General features: G+C 48.5%; 2 protein-coding genes and 1 pseudogene across 3 annotated transcripts in view; 2 read left to right on the top strand and 1 right to left on the bottom strand.

The window, feature by feature from the left end:
• Positions 1–7,922, top strand: part of LOC118679028 (early nodulin-75-like) — a 34,200-nt gene extending 26,278 nt beyond the window's left edge. The window contains exon 2 of the mRNA XM_036355251.1: positions 7,229–7,922. Within this exon, the coding sequence (XP_036211144.1) occupies positions 7,229–7,922 (694 nt within the window). The remainder of the gene's footprint in view (positions 1–7,228) is intronic.
• The window catches only part of SLC9A2 (solute carrier family 9 member A2), a 128,187-nt gene continuing 115,210 nt past the window's right edge, over positions 7,410–20,386 (bottom strand). The window contains exons 9-12 of one of the 2 annotated variants that reach the window (XM_036355480.1): positions 18,986–19,082; positions 11,545–11,676; positions 9,973–10,063; positions 7,410–8,653 (exon numbers count right to left, since the gene is read on the bottom strand). In XM_036355480.1, coding sequence (XP_036211373.1) covers positions 8,289–8,653; positions 9,973–10,063; positions 11,545–11,676; positions 18,986–19,082 — 685 coding nt within the window. In that variant the 3' untranslated portion in view covers positions 7,410–8,288. Of the gene's footprint in view, positions 8,654–9,972; positions 10,064–11,544; positions 11,677–17,794; positions 18,103–18,985; positions 19,083–20,386 lie in introns of those variants that run through there. The other variant, XM_036355481.1, reaches the window with a different exon arrangement.
• Positions 14,846–15,912, top strand: LOC118679101 (annotated as a pseudogene).

The raw sequence follows: 20,386 nt of genomic DNA, 5'->3' as shown, positions 1-20,386 counted from the left end.
TATAAGAATCCTAAGAACTAACTTCAGAAGATGCAGACTCTGACCTTCAGTAATCCCATTTTTGGGAGATTTGCGGACCCTCAATGTAGAACCGGATGATGCACACCAGGCCAGTGTCAAGGTCCTTATGGGAGTGGACTGTGCTGGTCTGCACATAGAGAACTTTTCAACTCCTCCTATTTATTTCTTTGTTCTGTTCCCCCTCTCCCTCCTTATAAAAACCTTTGCCTGGACTGAGATGTTGAAATGGGTCTTGTGACAAGAGTCTCCCATCTTCTCAGGTGTCTGGCACTTGAATAAACCACTTTCCTTTTCCACCAGCTACTGTCTCATGAGGTTGTGGCAGCAGGTGATCAAATCTTGGTACCAGTTACACTATTTATCTCTCATCTGTTTCTTTTGAATTCTGAACAACCTTACCAGTGAATGGTGGAGTGTATTATATTGTACAAGGACACACTGCCACCCAAACCAAGAACATAAAATAACTTGGACACCCGGTGCATGTGAAACAGCTGTCAGTTGGATTTTGTGTGTGATAGTGGTGCTTGTTAGGATGATTGATCATGTTTAAAGCAAAGGTATTCATAAACCATGTTCTTAAATAAACAACAACAACAACAAACAGCATGGATTTTGGAGGGTGAATGCAGAAGACTTGTCCATCAAGGTAGCAGAATCTGTCAGTTCTCTCATGAGTAAGGTGAGAAAGAAACATAGAAACTCAGGGCTCTAGTCACCAAAAAGGGCAAAGAGGGAATTAAGAACTTCCACAGTAACTATCTACCCACCTCAACACCCAGCATTCACAGGTAGTATTTCAAAGAATGAAAACATAATTTAATGATGGACAAAATAAAAGCTATTCCAAAAATGGTAGAAACATTCAAGAGCAGTCTTGAGCCACTACATCATAACCCTAGCATCTCCCCACAGAGCAACAGCCAGTTTACAGAAGGCTGCAGGAACGCTACAGCGGTCAGTATCAATGTGAAGTCAGGAAGCCCAACTTGAAAACTATAAGCTCACTGAGGGACAGAATAGTAACCACAGAGACATGCAGGGGAGGAGAGAGAATGAGGGGTGGTCACAGTGTCCACAGAGACATGAGGGGAGGAGGGAGAGTGAGGGGTGGTCACAGTGCTAACAGAGACATGCAGGGGAGGAGGGGAGAGGGGACACAGACAGTGCCCACAGAGACATGCAGGGAGGAGGGGAGAGGGGACACAGACAGTGTTCACAGAGACATGCAGGGGAGGAGGGGAGAGAGGACACAGACAGTGCCCACAGAGACATGCAGGGAGGAGGGGAGAGGGGACACAGACAGTGTCCACAGAGACATGCAGGGGAGAAGGGGAGAGAGGACACAGACAGTGTCCACAGAGACATGCAGGGAGGAGGGAGAGGGGACACAGACAGTGCCCACAGAGACATGCAGGGAGGAGGGGAGAGGGGACACAGACAGTGTTCACAGAGACATGCAGGGGAGGAGGGGAGAGAGGACACAGACAGTGCCCACAGAGACATGCAGGGAGGAGGGGAGAGGTGACACAGACAGTGTCCACAGAGACATGCAGGGGAGGAGGGGAGAGAGGACACAGACAGTGTCCACAGAGACATGCAGGGAGGAGGGGAGAGGGGACACAGACAGTGTTCACAGAGACATGCAGGGAGGAGGGAGAGGGGACACAGACGTGTCCACAGAACATGCAGGGAGGAGGGAGAGGGGACACAGACAGTGCCCACAGAGACATGCAGGGAGGAGGGAGAGGGGACACAGACAGTGCTCACAGAGACATGCAGGGAGGAGGGAGAGGGGACACAGACAGTGTCCACAGAGACATGCAGCAGGGAGGAGGGAGAGGGGACACAGACAGTGCCCACAGAGACATGCAGGGAGGAGGGAGAGGGGACACAGACAGTGTCCACAGAGACATGCAGCAGGGAGGGAGAGGGGACACAGACAGTGTCCACAGAGACATGCAGCAGGGAGGGAGAGGGGACACAGACAGTGTCCACAGAGACATGCAGCAGGGAGGGAGAGGGGACACAGACAGTGTCCACAGAGACATGCAGGGAGGAGGGAGAGGGGACACAGATGTGTCCACAGAACATGCAGGGAGGAGGGAGAGGGGACACAGACAGTGTCCACAGAGACATGCAGGGAGGAGGGAGAGGGGACACAGACAGTGTCCACAGAGACATGCAGGGAGGAGGGAGAGGGGACACAGACAGTGCCCACAGAGACATGCAGGGGGGAGAGAGAGGGGACACAGACAGTGTTGCACAGTGTGCTGGGCCTTCCTGGGCGGTGAGCAGTGTATAGCTGTCATCTCAATCCGTCTTGTCATACTTTTGTCCTCAATGACGGCCATTTTCCTCAACCCGACCTCTTCTTATGTCTTTGCTCTGTTCTGCCACTTCCCTGACCATGACTTGTTCTCTCCTGGGTCAGAACTCAGGCTCTGGTCTGAGATCAGGTGTCGTCCCTGCCGGCCCCGTTCAGTGTGGGCCTCAGCTGGGTTGCCTCCGTCTCCTCGTCATCAGAGCTGGAGAAACAGCCCTGGTGGACGTGCTGTGAGAACGAGTGGAGGTTTGCACAGATCCATGGAAACACTTGCAAAAGCGCGATCCTGCAGGTGCTTCCTGACGGGCTGCTGGTGCAGGAACCCCGGCCACGCCCTGCCAGGGCTGGCTGGCCTAGCACCCTCTGCCTCCCCAGCGTAGCGCTTACCCTGGAATCGAATTGCTTTTATTTTGTCCATCATTATCCGCACCCCCTCAGGTTTAAGTTCCTTGGGGACAGGGATTGTACAGGCCTTGCCTTGTGTGTGAATGTAGTGGCTAGCACAGGATTCAGCATTTAGAAGCCTGACTCTTCAGTGTTGGGTGGGTGGTCAGATGGTGGATAGTCAGAGAATTAGCACAGTAGTGAGGGAAGAACTTAAGTGTAAAGCCTAAGAATTTAGATATGAAATGGTGGGATATGGGAAGCCCTCATAGGCTCTTGAGCTGGGGAAAACAGTGAGTATTACTTAGGCATAGATTTTTCCTTAAGGCGAATTGCAGAATTCTGGTATTAAAATGGAGTAGAAGTAGCTGTGGGAATGGTTAAAAACTGGATTCAAGAATACAGATGAGTAAATCTGCTAATAAAAAAGTGCAATATAACCTAATGCAGTCATTGCCTGTCCCCGTGGGAGGCGTGTGTGACCGTGAAGTCACCCACTTTAACAGACGCGCATTTCAACAGGTCTCTTTTGGCTGTTTCCATGGAGTGAAGTGAGTGTCCATAGTACAGAGAGCAGCCTGCGATTGGGTGAGAACCATGCGCCTTTGGACAAGACAGAGTGTGCCATGCAGGAGGCGAGCCTGGGGCCTGGGAGCGCGGAGGGCTCATGCAGGAGGCAACCAATCAAAGTGTCCCTCTCACATTGATGTTTCTCCCTGTCTCTCCCTCTCTCCACACTCTCTAAAAATCAATGGAAACATTCCTCAGGTGAGGATAAAAAAAAAAGAAAGAAAGACATGTCATAGCCTATGAAAGACACATCTTGAAAATGCTGAAAGAAAGTTGTCATTTTTTCATGGTGAAGGGACTGGAGTCCGTGTTTATGAAAACACTTTGGTGGCTGCAGTGACTGGCAGTGGCTGCAGCAGCAGGGTGATGGGGCTGGTGCCTTCCCCTGATCAGCCCGGTCGCCTCTTGCAGAGAGAGGCCAGACTGTGGCTTAGGCCTGCTTCCTGTGGAGCGGGCCTAAGCCGTTAGTAGTATATCCCCTGAGGGCTCCCAGTATGTGAGAGGGGGCAGGCTGGGCTGAGGGACCCTGCCCCCAGTGCATGAGTTTCGTGCACCGGGCCCCTAGGTAATAAATAAAAACCCATTTTCCAAATCATACACTGCAGAGGACAAAAAAAGGAATTAAAATACCTATTAATAGTTTAAATTTACCATATGGGATGAGAGATGATCTTTCTTCTGGCTTAGCAAAGAGTCTATTGTGTTTTGAATAGCTGGGACTCAGGTTTGCATGCAGACAGAATTACCTTTCCTGTGACAGCTCACCACCAAACCCACCCCGAGTTCGCTCAACGTAACTGAAACCACGTGAAATGTCCCAAATGAACCTAATGCAGTAAGTGTGCTGCTACGGACCAGGCCTGGCCCTGTGGGCTTGCGTGTGGCGGGCTAGCGCTGTGCTCGCCTTCCTCTTCTGGGGCGGGGGCCCAGGCCAGGGCATCCCGAAGGCCCACTTCTGACAGGGCCCGGTGGTGATGTCACGGCCAGGGTGAGTGGACTGTTGAACCTCAGAGGAAAGGCAGGGGAGGTGGGTGGGTGGGAAGAGATCAAGCAAAGAACTTGTATGCATATATGCAAAACCCATGGGCACAGACAATGGGGTGGTGAACGCCTGGGGCGGGGGCTGGGTGTGGGCTAGAAGAGGTTCATGGGGGGAAAAAAGGACATATGTAATACTTTCAACAATAAAGCTTAAAAAAAGACTTTGGAAACGGGCCATGTGGGTGTTTGGTCGGCCCTGTGTGGCGGCAGCCACAGCGCACGGGCAGGGGATGGCACTGGAGAAGCATTTGCAGGGGAGCGTCATTTCTCTCGGACAAAGAGGTGCTCACTGCCAGGCGGCAGTGACCCAGATGAGCCTCGCTTGCCTTACAAGTGAGTTGAGCAAAGGGCCCTGGTTAAAATGCGGGATATAAAGTACCAGCAAGCTACATGTTTTGTTCTAAAAGTAAAAAACCAACCAAACAAAAAAAAACTAACTGTAAACCCCAGGTCACCAGACTTCTGAGGCCTGAGCCTTCCTGTTCCAGGTTGAGGACGGAATCAACCTGTGCTCAGGCCTTGGCAGATCATGCCACAACCCCTTCAGTTGCACACGAACTCCGTAATCACTCACTCAAGAATAAAGCAGCGTGAACTGTGAAGGAATGAAATACTACTGCTCTCACCGTGAATTATGGCATGCCAGCTTTGCCGTAAACATGACTGGGGCAGTGCCGCGAATGCAGGCCGTGCCGAGGCATGGAACGGACAGCTGTGCTTCTTTAGGTTTTTATATAAACACCCACTCCCCTGGTAGAATGGTGCCCCCGCACCACAAAGCTTAGCAAAACCAAAGCGAATGTCAGCCAAGTGGCAGATTCGCAGGCCAATTTCTAGTTGTTTGCTAGCTGGCTTGACTGCCCCGCCACAGGCCCAGGGCCTTCTGCAGTCACACTGAGCGGGGGGGTGGGAGGGTGGGGGGGTGGGGGGTGAGGGTGGGGTGGTGGACCCCGCGATCCAAGGAAGGAGTCGTTACCTAAGGTGGAGGATCTGCCTGTATCACTGACGTGTACATTGTTACCATATTTGGCTGCAGGGTTTCAGCTCCCTACTCTCTCCTTCTTTAGTGTATAGAATTCAATAGCTTTATTAAAAAGAAGAAAATATAGAGAAAAAGCTAAATGAAGTCAAATTTATTTTTTATTTTTATCAACCAACAAATAGGGGGAAATTTATACTGATAATAAAGATAAATGACATTCCCTTTTTCAAAATTTACACAATGCCATGAAATTTATCTAACTCTTAATAAGGGGAAGCTGAATTTGGTGTACCAACTTAAGAAGTAGTGTTATAAAAAATTTAATTTTATTCTCCTTCAGTTTCAGAGAGTTCCACTCCTTATAATATTTATTAATAACACCAGGAAAAATTAGGAAATTTCTTTTTAAGATCATTTTCCATTTCAACCTTCCTTTTCAAGTTTCATAAACGAACTACTTAAAATTCACTCTTGGCAGTCTCAAAAATACACATCATATCTCTTGAATCATATTCCTATAGTAAAATTCCAAAGTAAATCAGTTTTAATTTATTTTCAGCAGATGCAACACATATTTTATATACACATTTTCATTTAAAATTAAGGTTTTTGGCACAGAATCCCAGGCCTGTAGTTTTCAAATGGAGTCTCCACTGCTTTCCACCGACCAACTAGGGGGAGTTTGGAAGGAAACGGTGCTCTCAATGCCTGGGTCTTGTATGTGTGAGCGCTCCCCTCTGCCTCCCCCCACAGCCCATCAGTGTCCCGAGCCTTCAGCATGAGAAGAAAGGCTAGAATAGTTACTTCTGCACATCGGTGGGGGAGAAGATGGGGGCAGAGAGCCGCTGCCAAGGGTTCCTAAGCACTGTGTCGTTAAATTTACGCATGTTTTCCATCAGTAATACTGCGGCCACGCGTACCCTTTGCTGTTCCTCCCGTGTGAATCCGTGGAGCTACACGAGTGGCTTAATTCATGTCCAAACCCAGACATTTAGAATCTTGTTCCAGTCACGTTTGAAAGAGGGTTGTTATTTTTTTCCAGAAAAACTGTCAGTCCAAGAAAATCTGCATATAAGAGACGGAAACTCAAGTCATCTTTAATGCTTATGTCCCACTGCTTGCTCTTCCTGCTGTGCTTTTAAAAGCACTCAGGTGAGTAGAGTCAATTTTTATATGAAGAATTGAGTTACCACTTTATTTGGGGGGGGGGGGGGCGTCAAAACTTACAAACTAGTGCAAAATAACAGATCTCCCACACTCTCCAAAGTGCTTCCTGCCTGAGTAAAAGTCAAACCTGAAGTCTAACCAACCTGTTAAACACTGGATACTGTTATATAAACTTTCCATCTTGTCTGCTAAAGCCTCTGGGTTCAACGTTCCCGACTGCGCTGCAGAAACATCCCCAAGCAGACGGTCACAGGCGGGCGTGAAGGGCACGCTCCCGCCGCCTCCTCCAGCCCCTCACACTCCAACCGGCCCACGCGTTTCAGCAGGCGCTGCACTGGCTCCCACTCGCCAGAGGCCCCACAGTGTCGCTTCATCGAAGCTGCCATGCATCTGTCACACCCACAGACTGGTGTCACCCACACAGCCTTTCTCTTTGCACCATTTACACACGAAGAGGCGATGGAATCCATATGTCACCCCAACACACGTAGAATGAGGACCAAATAAAAACCAGCTGATTTTCCATCTTCCTGGGTGGGGCTCAGAGCCAGGCCCTCAGCTGCTCCTGAGCTCAGGATGGAGCCAGGGAGGCCGGGCTCTGAGTGCCGGCCGCCAGCCACCAGGAGCCCCAGCCACCAGGAGCGCCGGCCACCAGGAGCGCCAGAAACCAGGAGCCCCTGGCCACCAGGAACCCCAGCCACCAGGAACCCCAGCCACTAGGAACCCCCGGCCACCAGGAACCCCCAGCCACCAGGAGTGCTGGCCACCAGGAACCCCAGCCACCAGGAGCCCCCGGCCACCAGGAACCTCCGGCCACCAAGAGCCCCCGGCCACCAGGAACCCCAGCCACCAGGAGTGCCGGCCACCAGGAACCCCAGCCACCAGGAACCCCCGGCCACCAGGAGCCCCCAGCCACCAGGAATCCCAGCCACCAAGAGCCCCCGGCCACCAGGAACACCCAGCCACCAGGAGCCCCCAGCCACCAGAAAGCCCAGCCACCAAGAGCCCCCGGCCACGAGGAACTCCAGCCACCAGGAGTGCCGGCCACCAGGAGAGCCGGCCAAAAGGAGCCACGGCCACCAGGAGCCATGGCCATTAGGAGTGCTGGCCATCAGGAGCCCCGGCCACCAGGAGCCCTGGCCACCAGGAGCCCCCGGCCATCAGGAGCCCCCGGCCATCAGGAGTGCCGGCCATCAGGAGCCCTGGCCACCAGGAGCCCCGGCCACCAGGAGCCACGGCCACCAGGAGTGCTGGCCACCAGGAGCCCTGGCCACCAGGAGCCACAGCCATCAGGAGCCCCGGCCACCAGGAGCCACGGCCATCAGGAGCCATGGCCACCAGGAGCGCCGGCCACCAGGAGTGCTGGCCATCAGGAGCACTGGCCACAGGAGCCGCCGCTACGCTTCGGGAAGATCTTCAGAGTATTTTTAGGGCCATTCACTTAAAAACTGACCACAGATAAACATACTTTTTCATAAATAAAATTTGAGGCATATGCATATATTAAAATTTTCACCGACAAGGGTGTGCTAAAAATGTCAAGTTCAGTCATTCAAGTTCAATGAAGGCACACATTTTTTTACTCAGCTCTGCAAAGACTACAACTGCTCGCAACTCATAAAAGACATTTCACCGGACTTTTTCTTGTTGACTTTCCACTTCTCAGGATAGGCAATCGGCTCGTTAATCAAGGGCGTGACTCCACTCTCCAGGAGAGGATGAGGCCTGGAGGGTGACCTGGGTCTCTGCGTCTGTTTGGAGCAGTGACAGTGGTGCTGGCTGCCCAGGCCTTTCCCGCTAGGGCCGCTCACTCCCCCAGCGAGCTTTGTGGCCTCCAGGCTCCGAGGCCCTTCGCACCAGCCTGGGGGGCGGCCTGGGTCGCTGGCTCTCAGTCGTGGGGCCCTCCTGCCCGGGGCCTAGCTGGCCATGGGGGAGCAGGGGCTGCCGCAGCGCGCCCGGGGTCTGCGTGGCCCCCTCCCTGCGGTGGGGTGCTGGGGTGCAGGGCTGCTGGGCCGCCTCGACGTCCACCTCGTTCTTCCACTCCATCCTGCAGGCCTGGGCCGCCTTCTGTGAGAACTGCTCCGGCAAGAAGCGCCTCGCGCGGGGCTTCAAGTTGAGGACAGTGGTCCCGGCATCTGCGTCCGAGTCACTGCTGTTGCCACCTGCACCGAGCAGAAGGTCAGCAGGGAACGCGCTTCAGAGGAGGTCCCCGATGGCAGTGCTAAGGGGTCTGTGTGAGGCAGGCTCCCTCCCGACTCCCACTGAAAGCTGGGCACCTGCCTGAGCCCCCAGCCCTCGGGCTATCCCTGGGCATTCCGCAGATGGTGCGGAGCTCTGACATGTGCCAGCACTGACCTCAGCTCTAACTACACCCACCTCTGAACCTCCCCTCACATCCCCCATCTCAGATGAAGGGACTGAGGCTCAGGGGTCAGTGTGGTAGAGCCTGTTGGCACCGAGAGCAGCCTGGGCTGTGTGCCACCTGCCCCAGGATGTGCCCCAGGACCTGCCCCAGGGAACTGACCCAGGGACCTGTCCCAGGACTTGCCCCAGGGGGCTCCGCCCACCACGGGAAGACACCAAGAATTAGCTGCTATTGCAAGATCTTGCCTTGATCTGATCTCATATATAGCCTTGTTTATTCTCTTCATATTTTTACAAAAGGGTCAAAACCAGTGTGCACCTTCCGAACAGAGGGAGGAGTTGAGATTAGAACCAGTTGCATAAAAACTGGGGTCCTGGACTACTGGGGTCCTCCACTGCTGGGGCCCTCCACTGCTGGGGTCCTGGACTCCTGTAGGGAGGAGGTGCTGGGATGCTGGGAGCTGAGAGTCTTGGTAACAGCATTTCTGCTGGATGTCAGTGGCCACTGTCCTGCACGCCCAGGTTCCCTCCCCCTCCTTCCCTCTCATTTCCCACCTCAGCCTCCACACACAGGCCATCCTTAGACGTTCCTCTTCTTGGTAAAATAAACAAACAAGGGAAAAAAGGTGGGGTATTGTTGTTACATCTACATTTTAAGAACATGATATTCTAACATTTTTCTTCTGGGGTTTCACAGAAAATGGCTCGGAATCTACATAAAGATATCATAAAATAAAGAGGTATCTGACTTTATGTCAAAGTTTAAATAATTACAGGAGTAAAATATATGGCTGATTTATGAAAATATATTACAATTACTGTAAAAATTAAACACACCTTTGCACATTTCTAGCTTTTCTGGGGGAGGACCCCAGTAGTGGAGGACCCCTGTTCACTAACTACATGGCAATAATATTTGCATTTGCTACATCAAATAGAATCATTATGAAAAATAACTGATTGAATTCTGGAATGTGCACAGAACTCCATTCCAAAAGGCTGCAAAGCTAATAAAGGTCACCGTATTGTTACTTTAGATTTGAAAACTATTGAACTCATTGTGCGTAACAAGGCAGAACAGAAGCATCTTCCTCTCTGCTCCACCTGTATTCATTACCTGCATTAGAAACATTCCTTTTCTTTTGTAGCTTTTCTGGAAGCTTCGTATTTTTGGGTAAGGACAGGTATCGGGAGGCTGACATGGAAGCCTGCACAAGACACAGAAAACCTTAGACTATGCAGATGGCATTCACTAGAAGTTTAAATTCTTATGACAAACTTTATTAAAATGTAACATGTTACTTCTCCATGCCAAAATTACTTTGTGAGGGCCTTTAGGGATGGGGAAGAAAATCCCTAGCAATAATTATTTAATTTAAAATCACTAAAATTCTTCTAAAATATAGAAGAAGCCAAGAGAGAAAAAAAGAAAAAAAAAGGGAAATAAAGTGGAACCATTTGGAACAAGATGTGAAAACCACTGTGTTTTCTCAAGGAAAAGAGACCGAACCACCTATTTATGACAATATTAGTGAAAAAGCCTTAGAACTGATAGGTATGCAGAAAAAGATAGATTAAAAGTTGTAGCATATTTTAGTTTTATTTACTTGAATGTCTTGAAAATGATAGAACAAACAGCATTACTATAGCTATTTTGCTGACATTTTCATTGCCATTGTCTTTAATTTCTTTAATTTTTAATCAATGCTGCCATATTGAACACAAAGATAAAGATAATTTTGTTCAAACATAAAATTTTTATCTCTGATAACCAAATACAGAATATTATAAAAAATAAGACCTGGCTGGCTTGGCTCAGTGGTTGAGCATTGACCTATGAACCAGGAGGTCACAGTTTGATTCCTGGTCAGGGCACATGCCTGCGTTGCGGGCTTGATCCCCAGTGTGGGGTGTGCAGGAGGCAGCTGATCAATGATTCTCTCTCATCATTGATTTCTCCCTCCCTCCCTTCTATTCAGAAATCAATAATATATATATCCATATATATAAAATCGAGGGGCCGTGACAACCAAAATGACCATACGACCTAACAGCAGGCTGCATGGGGTGACCAGGCTGGCAGGGGGTGCATTGAGGGACGACCAAATGACTGAACAGCAGGCTGTGTGGGGCGACCAGGCTGGCCAGGGGAGCAGTTAGGGGCAATCAGGCCGGGAGGCAGAGGTTGTTAGGGGTGATCAGGCTGTGGGGGGGGGGGGCAGTTAGGGGCCATCAGGCAGGCAGGCAGGTTAGTGGTTAGGAGCCAGCGGTCCAGGATTGTGAGAGGGAGTCAGACATCCCCCGGATTGGAGAGGGTGCAGGCTCAGCTGAGGGGACCTCCCCACCTGTGCACGAATTTCGTGCCTGCCATGTTCCAAGTGCACGCCCTGGTGGTTAGAGACCAGTTGTTTGATTATTCTGCCCTTTGGTCTATTTGCATATTAGCCTTTTATTATATAGGATTTGCTTATTCTGTCTGTTGGTGACCACATTCCCCCTGATGAGAATATGAATTCTACAAGCATAGGAATCTTTCCATTTTGTTTACCAATGTATCCCCAGTGCCTAGAACTGTGTGCAGAACACAATAGGTGTTCACAAAACCTCTGAAAGACTTTTAAATGCCCTCTCTCCCAGAATTCCTGCGAATCAACCCTCAGCAGAGCTTCCAGAGCCCCGACGCCCTTACCCTGCGCTCCCGACTCAGGCTGCTGTCTTTCCGAATGCTCTCGCGCAAACTGTGCCTTCGGCGGATGAGAATCTCCTTGGCTTGTCTCTCACTTGTGTCGGCCGTCAGATTGTGTCTGTTGTATGACAAAGTCTGAAATAAAAACACAAGTGCCACTTTACAAAAACAACAACAACAACAAACTGATCACGGCCCCAGAAATTCCAAAACTTTACTTCGTTTCTTTGGCACAGCATCTCAGTGAGGTACTTAACAGCCAATGTGCAGAGAGAAAAAAGTATGAAAGGTGACATTCTGTCTCATTTTGAAAGAATTAGTCTTCTTATAAAGCCAGTGAATAAGTTTTTCTCCCCATTGGAAAGTATGGTCTTTATAAATGAGAAAATGATTAAATTTATTAAGTGCCTTTGTCTACCTTGAAATACCTTGTATGTATTTACCCATCATTATCAGTTGGGGAAAAAATACAAGTCCACTTTATTCATCCTCCATGGAATAGCAATTCATTGTATAAAAACAAACCACTTTGAGACATTTGGTGGTGCCATATCCTCTGATTAATCAATAGAGGCACAGTTCTTTCCAGTGGCTGAAGGCTGAGCAAGTGGCTGTTACCGCCTACAATGCTCATGTCCTCATCTTTGAAGCTGTGAAATGTCTCAAGGTGGGCTGTCCATGGCAGACATTTTAGTTTATGAGCTATATAGAAATCTGTTCCTAAAACAAATTGTAATTAGGCTCATTTTCTGATAGAATTAATGTATACTTCTTGGAATATTCCTGTGTCCAGGCTGTATTAGGCCTAGTAGAAATGTGCAGAAGTAAAATAGAACAGGGCTCAATTCCTATCTTGGGAAATGTGCCATTGAAGGCTAACAAAATAATACAATCATGAAATTAAGTACTAAACGTATATGGTACAGCACACGCTCATTTAAAATAAAGGTTGGGAATAATATGTAAGGTGTTGGGGAACCTTAAAAATGGAAGAATATGGATCAGTGGAGCTGACAGGAAGCTGATAGGGAAGAGAGTCCCCCAGGCTAGGAAGGAAGACAGAACCTGTACTCCGTAGGGTTTGGGGTGGGTGTTGGAGGGAGGGAGGCGTGGAAATAAGGATGGAAAAAGAGGAACCTGGAAATGGAGATCCCAAGTTCTGAAAAACACAGTTTAGCCTGGAAGCCACAATTGTTTTGTTTCATTTTTGAATGCTGGGCACTTCCAAGCCCGATACAAAGAGGAGGAATCTACAGATTTCTCAGTAGCTCCTACTGGGTGGCCCCAGTCAGTGGCTGACTTTGCACCTCCCTGGAGACCCAAGTGCCAGTGTACCCAGTGGTCAATATGAGACCATAGCAGATTACAACTCTTCACATCCATAAGTGACACTCAAGGGGCAGATTCAGTGAGCATCAGAGCCCCACTGAAGCAAGTCCTGCTCCATAGGGGTGTCTCCTGCACAGCAGCTCTCCCATTGTAGTCACAGCTGGTCCTCACAGCCAGTTGGCCTGGAGGTCAACTCCTCCCAGTGAGGCCAACAGAAATCAAGGCTCAACTACAGCAAGGTTGTGCTCACAGCCCACAAAGGGGTGCACTTAAGAGTGCCCAGCTCAGGTGACTGGGAGGCTGAGCCACTGGGCCCTATAGGACACCTGCTACACAAGGCCACTTTACCAATTCCAGGAGACATAGCAGCTCTAGTCAATACATAGAAACAAACACAGGGAAGCAGCCAAAATGCAGAGACAAAGAAACACGTCACAAAAGAAAAAAATGGAAGAAAGAAAATTACTGGATACAGAGTTCAAAACCACGGTTATAAGGTTACTCAAAGATCTTCATGAGATCTTCAAGGGACTTAGTGAGATTTTCAAGGATCTTAGTGAGAATACCAAATGGACCAGTCAGAAATTAAGCATACACTAACTGAAATAAAGAATAATTTACAGGGCCGAAACCGGTTTGGCTCAGTGGATAGAGCGTCGGTCTGTGGACTGAGAGGTCCCAGGTTCGATTCCGGTCAAGGGCATGTACCTGGGTTGCGGGCACATCCCCAGTAGGAGATGTGCAGGAGGCAGCTGATCGATGTTTCTCTCTCATCGATGTTTCTAACTCTCTATCTCTCTCCCTTCCTCTCTGTAAAAAATCAATAAAATATATTTAAAAAAAAGAATAATTTACAGGGATTCAACAGTAGAGTAGAGGATTCTGAGAATCAAGTCAACAGTTTGAAATATGAGGAAGCAAAAAACACCCAATCAGAACAGTAAAAAGAAAAAAATCCAAAAATATGAAGTTAGTGTAAGGACCCTCTGGGACAACGTCAAGCATACCAAGAGTCACATTATGGGGGTGCCAGAAAAGAGAGCAAGATATTGGAAACCTATTTGAAGAACTAATGACAGAAAACTTCCCCTACCTGGTGAAAGAAATAGACTTACAAGTCCAAGAAGCTCAGAAAACCCCAAACAAAAGGAATCCAAAGAGGACCACACCAAGACACATCATGATTAAAATGCCAAGGGCTAAAGAAAAAGAGAGAATCTTAAAAGCAGCAAGAGAAAAGCAGTTAGTTACCTACAGGGAGTGCCCATATGACTGTCAGCTGATTTCTCAACAGAAACGATGCAGGCCAGAAGGGAGTGGAAAGAAATATTCAAAGTGATGAATAGCAGGGACCTACAACCAAGATTACTCTACCCAACAAAGCTATCACTTAGAATTGAGGGTCAGATACCCCACGCTCAGCTCTAGCCTGTGTTCCCTCTGCCATCACCATTTCCCCTTAGAGACTTTGCAAGGTTCACTTTTATCATGTTTCTCATCAGAACCCAGCAAAGGCTTTCTGATCTCTGCCAGAGAAGTTCAGAGTCTTGCCATGGCCTCAAAGGTCCCTAACATCTTCTTCCTCCTGGTTTTCTGCCCTTGTTCCCTCAGTTCTGCCAACACTCAGCCCCCAGCTGTGCCTGCCTCAGGCCCTGGCTCCCTGCCCTCTGTTCCTTCAGGGTTTGCTAAGGAGCCCTTGTTTGAGACCACATCCCTCTCAGGTGCAGCTGGGCCAGGACCCCTGCGTGGGCGTCACGCAGAGGAGGCAGCTGCTCACCCTGTGCTGTGGCCTCGAGGCCCTCTCAGCACTCTGACTGAAGGGCTGTCTGTGATCTCGGAAGTATATTTTCCCTCCTGTTGGCTGTAACTCCTCGTGGGCAGGGACTGTCTTCTTGCTCTCCCTGCACCAAAAGCAGTGCTGGCCCAGGATAGGTGCTCGGCTGGTGCTGCCTGCTGGGTGGCCACCTCTGCCGGATGGGAAGCCCCTGGTGATACCTGCCCAGTCCTGGGCTCCAGAGTTGCTGGCGGGTCTGTGGTGTGAGCACACAGGCAGCTGATGGCCTTCCCTCCTCCCCAACACAGGCTGTGCTGTCTCCAGGGCACCATGAACGCCATCGTCGCCCTCTGCCACTTCTGTGAGCTCCACGGCCCCCGCACTCTCTTTTGCATGGAGGTTCTGCACGCCCCTCTTCCGAAGCGGGCTGGGGACAGCCCTGGCCAGGGGGAGCAGGCTGAGGAGGAGGAGGGTGGCATCCAGATGAGCAATGGGATCTGCATACACTGCCCAGTGGAAGGGGCCAGCACTGAGTCCAGCAGCCCGGGACCCAAGAAGTCGGACATGTGTGAGGTCTGCCCTGGCCGTGAAGGCCCTATCTTCTTCTGGGACGAGCAACATTGGGTTTGTGTTCAGACACACCTTCTTCATCAAAGACAGCCTGGCCTGGGGCTTCCAGCGCTGGTCCAGCATCACCATGAACACGAGGGACCACATCTACCTCCAGCTCCTGGCCCTTCCTGCTCGGGGACCTGCAGGATCATCAGTGACCTCCAGGACAGGCGCTCAAGGGCAAGAGGCTTGAGGGGCTTCGGGTTCAGCTTTCTCTTGGCGAGAGCACACGACCGCTCTGTTCTGAGGCTCCTGAAGGCGTGTGGCTGCCGCTGACAGAGAAGCTCCTGGTGGGGCCCCTCTGCCCATCGCCCTCCCTCCCCCAGGACACCTTGGTCCAGACGGAGAAGCTCGTGGATTTAGAAGAGGAATCAGAAAACTGGGACGACTCTGAGGCTGAAGAGGAAAAGCTTCTGTCTTGCCAGAGGGTGTGGAGGGGCGGGAGCTGACCAAATGCCCCACAGGTTCCTCCTCGCTCTCAGACTGTGAGAGCTGGCAGCCCCGAAAGCTGTCCCTTTAAGTCCCTTTGGCACATGAAACAGCAAAGTGAAGGTCCTTTTCAAATTCACCAAGGTGGACAGTCGGCCCAAAGAGAACACACAGAAGCTCCTGAGTATCCTCGGAGCGTCTGAGGAGGACAACGGAAAACTTCTCAAGTTCTGGATGACAGGCCTGAGCAAAACCCACAAGTCCCACCTCATGTCCACGGTCTGGAGCCCCCCGGCCACAGAGCCTTGTAATTGACCCACCATGGAAGTCAGTGACTTCTGGGAAGTGGTGATGGCTATCCTTGCCATTGCACTCAGAGATTGGGTGTCTGGTGGCCGCCATAGGCTGTCCCATCCTGCACTGCTTGCATGGAGCTGTGTCCTAGCAGGGCATGCAAACTGTTGGGGCTGAACTATGCCTGTGTGTGGGATTTGGGTGTGGTGAGTTCTTGGGATCATCCCACCAGCTGTTTCCATTGCTCCAGCCTGAAGAGAACCGTGGCAGGCTTGTGACAAGGACAGACCCCTGCACCAGTGCACCCCTGTGAGAGAAGACGAAGGAAACTGTGTCTCCTGTCGCTCATGGACTTAGATCTCAACTTTTATAGGGAAGACACGTCAGGCCAGTCTTGACCTGGGTATTTTAGCCACAATATCATACTTTCTCTTAAGGTTAACATTCAAAACTTTCTGTTCTGAAATGCAGCAAGAGTTCTCCAGGTATTAAATGCACGCATGTAGTATCGCTACGGTTGTGAATTTTCAAGACAGGTGCTGATCCTTAGTCATTTTTAGTAACCTGGTTTTGAGTTAGGGCTCTGGGACAGGCTTTCAGAGTAAAGAGGAGGTATTCCTCATCGGTGGGTCCTTGGGAACTCATGTTCTGAAGTCATGTGACTACCAACTCCTCTGGCCATGCTGTCCTGGTATTGCTCTGAAATTACCCTATAGTTCGAGGTCAAGCCCCTGATCTTTGTTACACAAAGATGACACTTTGCCGAAATGTTCATGGAGCCATTTGACTTGCCCAGCTCGCTGGGTGCGATTCCACGTCATTTTGTTTTTATTGCTTCCTTACACACTCACATTTGGCTGCAGCTAATCTTCAGAGCATGGTGACTTAAGATAAGATCATCTGATCCTCTCAGGGTGCATTTTGATAAGGGTTCATGGTTTGGAGGGATTTTCCAGCAGTTTTGCTGATTTGTTTAGTTTTTTGTTCGTTTATATTTAACATGAAGACTAATAAAGACTGATATGACTAGGTATCTGTGTTATGTAAGAATATTGCAACAATAAATCTGTATTTTTATTAAAAAAAAAAAAGAATTGAGAGTCAGATAAAGAGCTTCACAGACAAGAAAAAGCTAAAGGAGTTCATCACCACCAAACCAGTATTACATGAAATGTTGAAGGGTATTCTTTAAAAAGAGGAAGAAGAAAAAGATGAAAAATATGAACAATAAAAAGGCAATAAATACATATCTAATAAGAAATCTAATGAACAGAATAAACTGGTGAATAAAATAGAATGAGAGGCATGGAAATGGAACAGACTGACGATTCTCAGAGGGAAGGGGTGTGGGGGGCGGGAAGAGACTAAACAAAGATCTTATATGCATACTAGAGGCTCAGTGCACGAATTCATGCACCAGTGGAGTCCCTCAGCCTGGCCTGCAGGATTGGGCTGAAACCGGCTCTCCAACATCTCCTGAGGGGTCCCAGATTGTGAGAGAGCACAGGCCAGGCTGAGGGACCCCACTGGTGCACGATCAGGGCCGGGGAGGGATGTGGGGGGTTGGCCAGCCGGGGAGGGACTGCAGGAGGGCTCCAGGGTGTGTCTGGCCTGTCTCGCTCAGTCCCAATTGGCTGGACCCCAGCAGCAAGCTAACCTACCAGTCAGACCGTCTGCCCCCTGGTGGTCAGTGCACATCATAGCGAGTGGTTGAGTGGCCTTAGCATATCATTAGCATATTACACTTTGATTGGTTGAACAGCTGACCGGATGACTGGACACTTAGCACATTAGGCTTTTATTATATAGGACATGCATTACTGATGCTCACAGACATTAAGGTGGCGAAGGCCTAGGGTGGGGCGGGAATTGGGTGAAGGAGGGCAATGGGGAGAAAAAGAGGGACATCTGTAATACTCTCAACAAATAAAGATTTAAGAATTGTTTTAAAAAGGTGCTTTAGGGAAGAGGAGGAGGAATGAGGAGTAACGTCGGTGGATTGGGGCAGTCTTTGGGGAGAACAGCTCGGAAGCAGCAGAGATGGCCCAGCAGGAGTGAAGAGGACTCCTAACAAGCAGTGTGGCCCTTGGACCACTTCACCTCCCGTGCCTCAATTTCTTCATCTGTAAAACGGAGGCAATAGTAACACTGTTAATTGTAGGATTAAATGAGTTAATGCATACAATGTGCTGAAATGGGGCTTGCCCAATTGTATGCATTCACTAAGTGTTAGCTTTATTATTAGCAAATTATGAGAATGAGGTGTTCACAATGGAAATGCAGTTTAAAAAGCGATTCAGATGACACATGAAAAGAAAAAACTATAGCACCTTATGAATAACTATCCAATTATAGTGCATTTAAGGAAGGTTAAATACATTTAAAAAGTCTTATAAAGCCATAAAGGTAGTTCATTAAAAAATAAAAAGAAAGCAATCAATTATTTTCTTCACAATTATTTTATACACACGCGTGCACATACACACACACATACATTTATTTAATTAAAAATTAATTTTATTTTTGTTAATCCTCACCTGAGGATATTTTTTCCAGTGATTTTTAGAGTGGAAGGGAGGGGGAGAGACAGAGAGAGAGAGAGAAACATTGATGTGAGAGAGACACATTGATTGGTTGCCTCTTGCACACACCTCGACCTGGGCCAGGAGTTGAGCCTGCAACCCAGGTATGCACCTTTGACTGGAATTGAACCTGTGACCCATCAGTCCACGGGCCAACACTCCAATCACCAAGGCAAACTGGCGAGGGCCACAAATGTGTATTTTAAGTCTCCAAGCTCATAGAGGCAGAACTCCCAGAGGCTCCCCATGGTGCCTGGAGGACAGCGCACTGTGGAATGGGGTCTGAGAGAGAGGAGATGCCTGGAGTGGGCCTCAGGGTTAGTGTAATGGTGGGACCATATGCACTATAATTGGGTAGTACAAAATCAGAAGCATATTTTTAATTAAAAGCAAGTAAATATTTTGTTAAATAAATCAGTCTCACTCGCTGGCGGATTTGATAGAGATTTCTTGATAATATTTCTCGAATTTCATCCATTTCACCAGGTGTAAGCTTCCTTATTTTTTCTTCATGACAGTCACTGAAAGTTTAGAAAAGAATGATTTACTGTTCAAAAATAGTCTTTCTTAAAGACATAATATCATTATTTAAGAAGAATACTCTTAAGTAAGAATGACACAGGAATAATTCAACATTTTAAAATAATTTAAAATTCTGAAATTTTATCTCAGTGCAAGATCACTGAGGGCAGGTTACTCCGGCACAGGCATCCCATCTGCTCATCTGATTGTTTTTAGGAAGTTAAATTATAGTGGCTTATAATGCCATTGCTTTATTATTTCTAATCCGTCATAAAAAAGTAACACAGGATTGTTTTTTCCAACAGAAACTTAATTAGCCATATTTTGCTATTCTGGCCTGGGCTTTAAAAACATGTCATTAGATATGTTTGCAAAAACACTATTGATAATATTCATGAATATACAGTCCATCTTCTTTATTCAGGGATTTCAACAGATTCACCTACTTGGTAAAATGTACTTGGTAAACACACTGTCATACTTGGGGACCTGCCCAACCATTGGGGACCTGTGCAAAGTGGAGACAAATTTGTGTTGATCGACATGCAGGTTCCCAAGTGAGGATGACGGGAGCAGCGCTTTGCTTTCTGGTTTAGCTCTGGTCCTGTCAGGAACGGTCCTTCTCGTGGTCTATTTAGTGACAAGTTTTTGCAGTTCTGTGTTTTGTGATGGTGGTTTTGCTGTTTTAAGGGCCCCCACGCATAGTTCTGAAGCGGGCGGTGTCCCATGTGCCTGGGGGCTGTGATGGCCTTCTGCGAAAGCAGTGCTCCGCAAGCTTCCTTCAAGCATGAGCTGTGGTGCCCTTGGCCGCAAGTTCAATGGCAATGAAACAACAGTATATTTCATAAGGCTTTTTCAAATGGAACCAAGTTATGCATTGATTAGCTGATTAAAGTATTCTGACCAGAGGCGCCCAGAAACCTAACCCTGTGTTTTTTCCCAGGAGCAATGTTCAATGTTTGCAAATCAGCGTTCAAGGGCAACTTTATAGAACTGTAAGTCCTGCAAACAACGGGCATTGACTATGTGTATATAGTTTTACTCTCACTCCCTCAATAAATTAAGAAAATAAATTAAGAATATAAAGCTGGCCAGTTAATATACATAAATGCATACAGAAGATGAGCCAAGGGCACACAAAATAAAGAAGGTAGTTCTCATATTATTTTAAATGTTGCTACTGTAAACCAAGGATAATGGTAATTGTTGGGTACAAACCTGCGCCCAATGGTAATGGGTACGCACAAAGGAATGAACAAAGAAATGCAAGGCTTCATCAAACTTTCCTGTATGTAGACGATTC

This window comes from Myotis myotis, unplaced genomic scaffold, assembly GCF_014108235.1.
Source record: "Myotis myotis isolate mMyoMyo1 unplaced genomic scaffold, mMyoMyo1.p scaffold_m19_p_22, whole genome shotgun sequence".
NCBI lineage: Eukaryota > Metazoa > Chordata > Mammalia > Chiroptera > Vespertilionidae > Myotis > Myotis myotis.
This window is presented reverse-complemented; position numbering and strand designations above follow the sequence as displayed.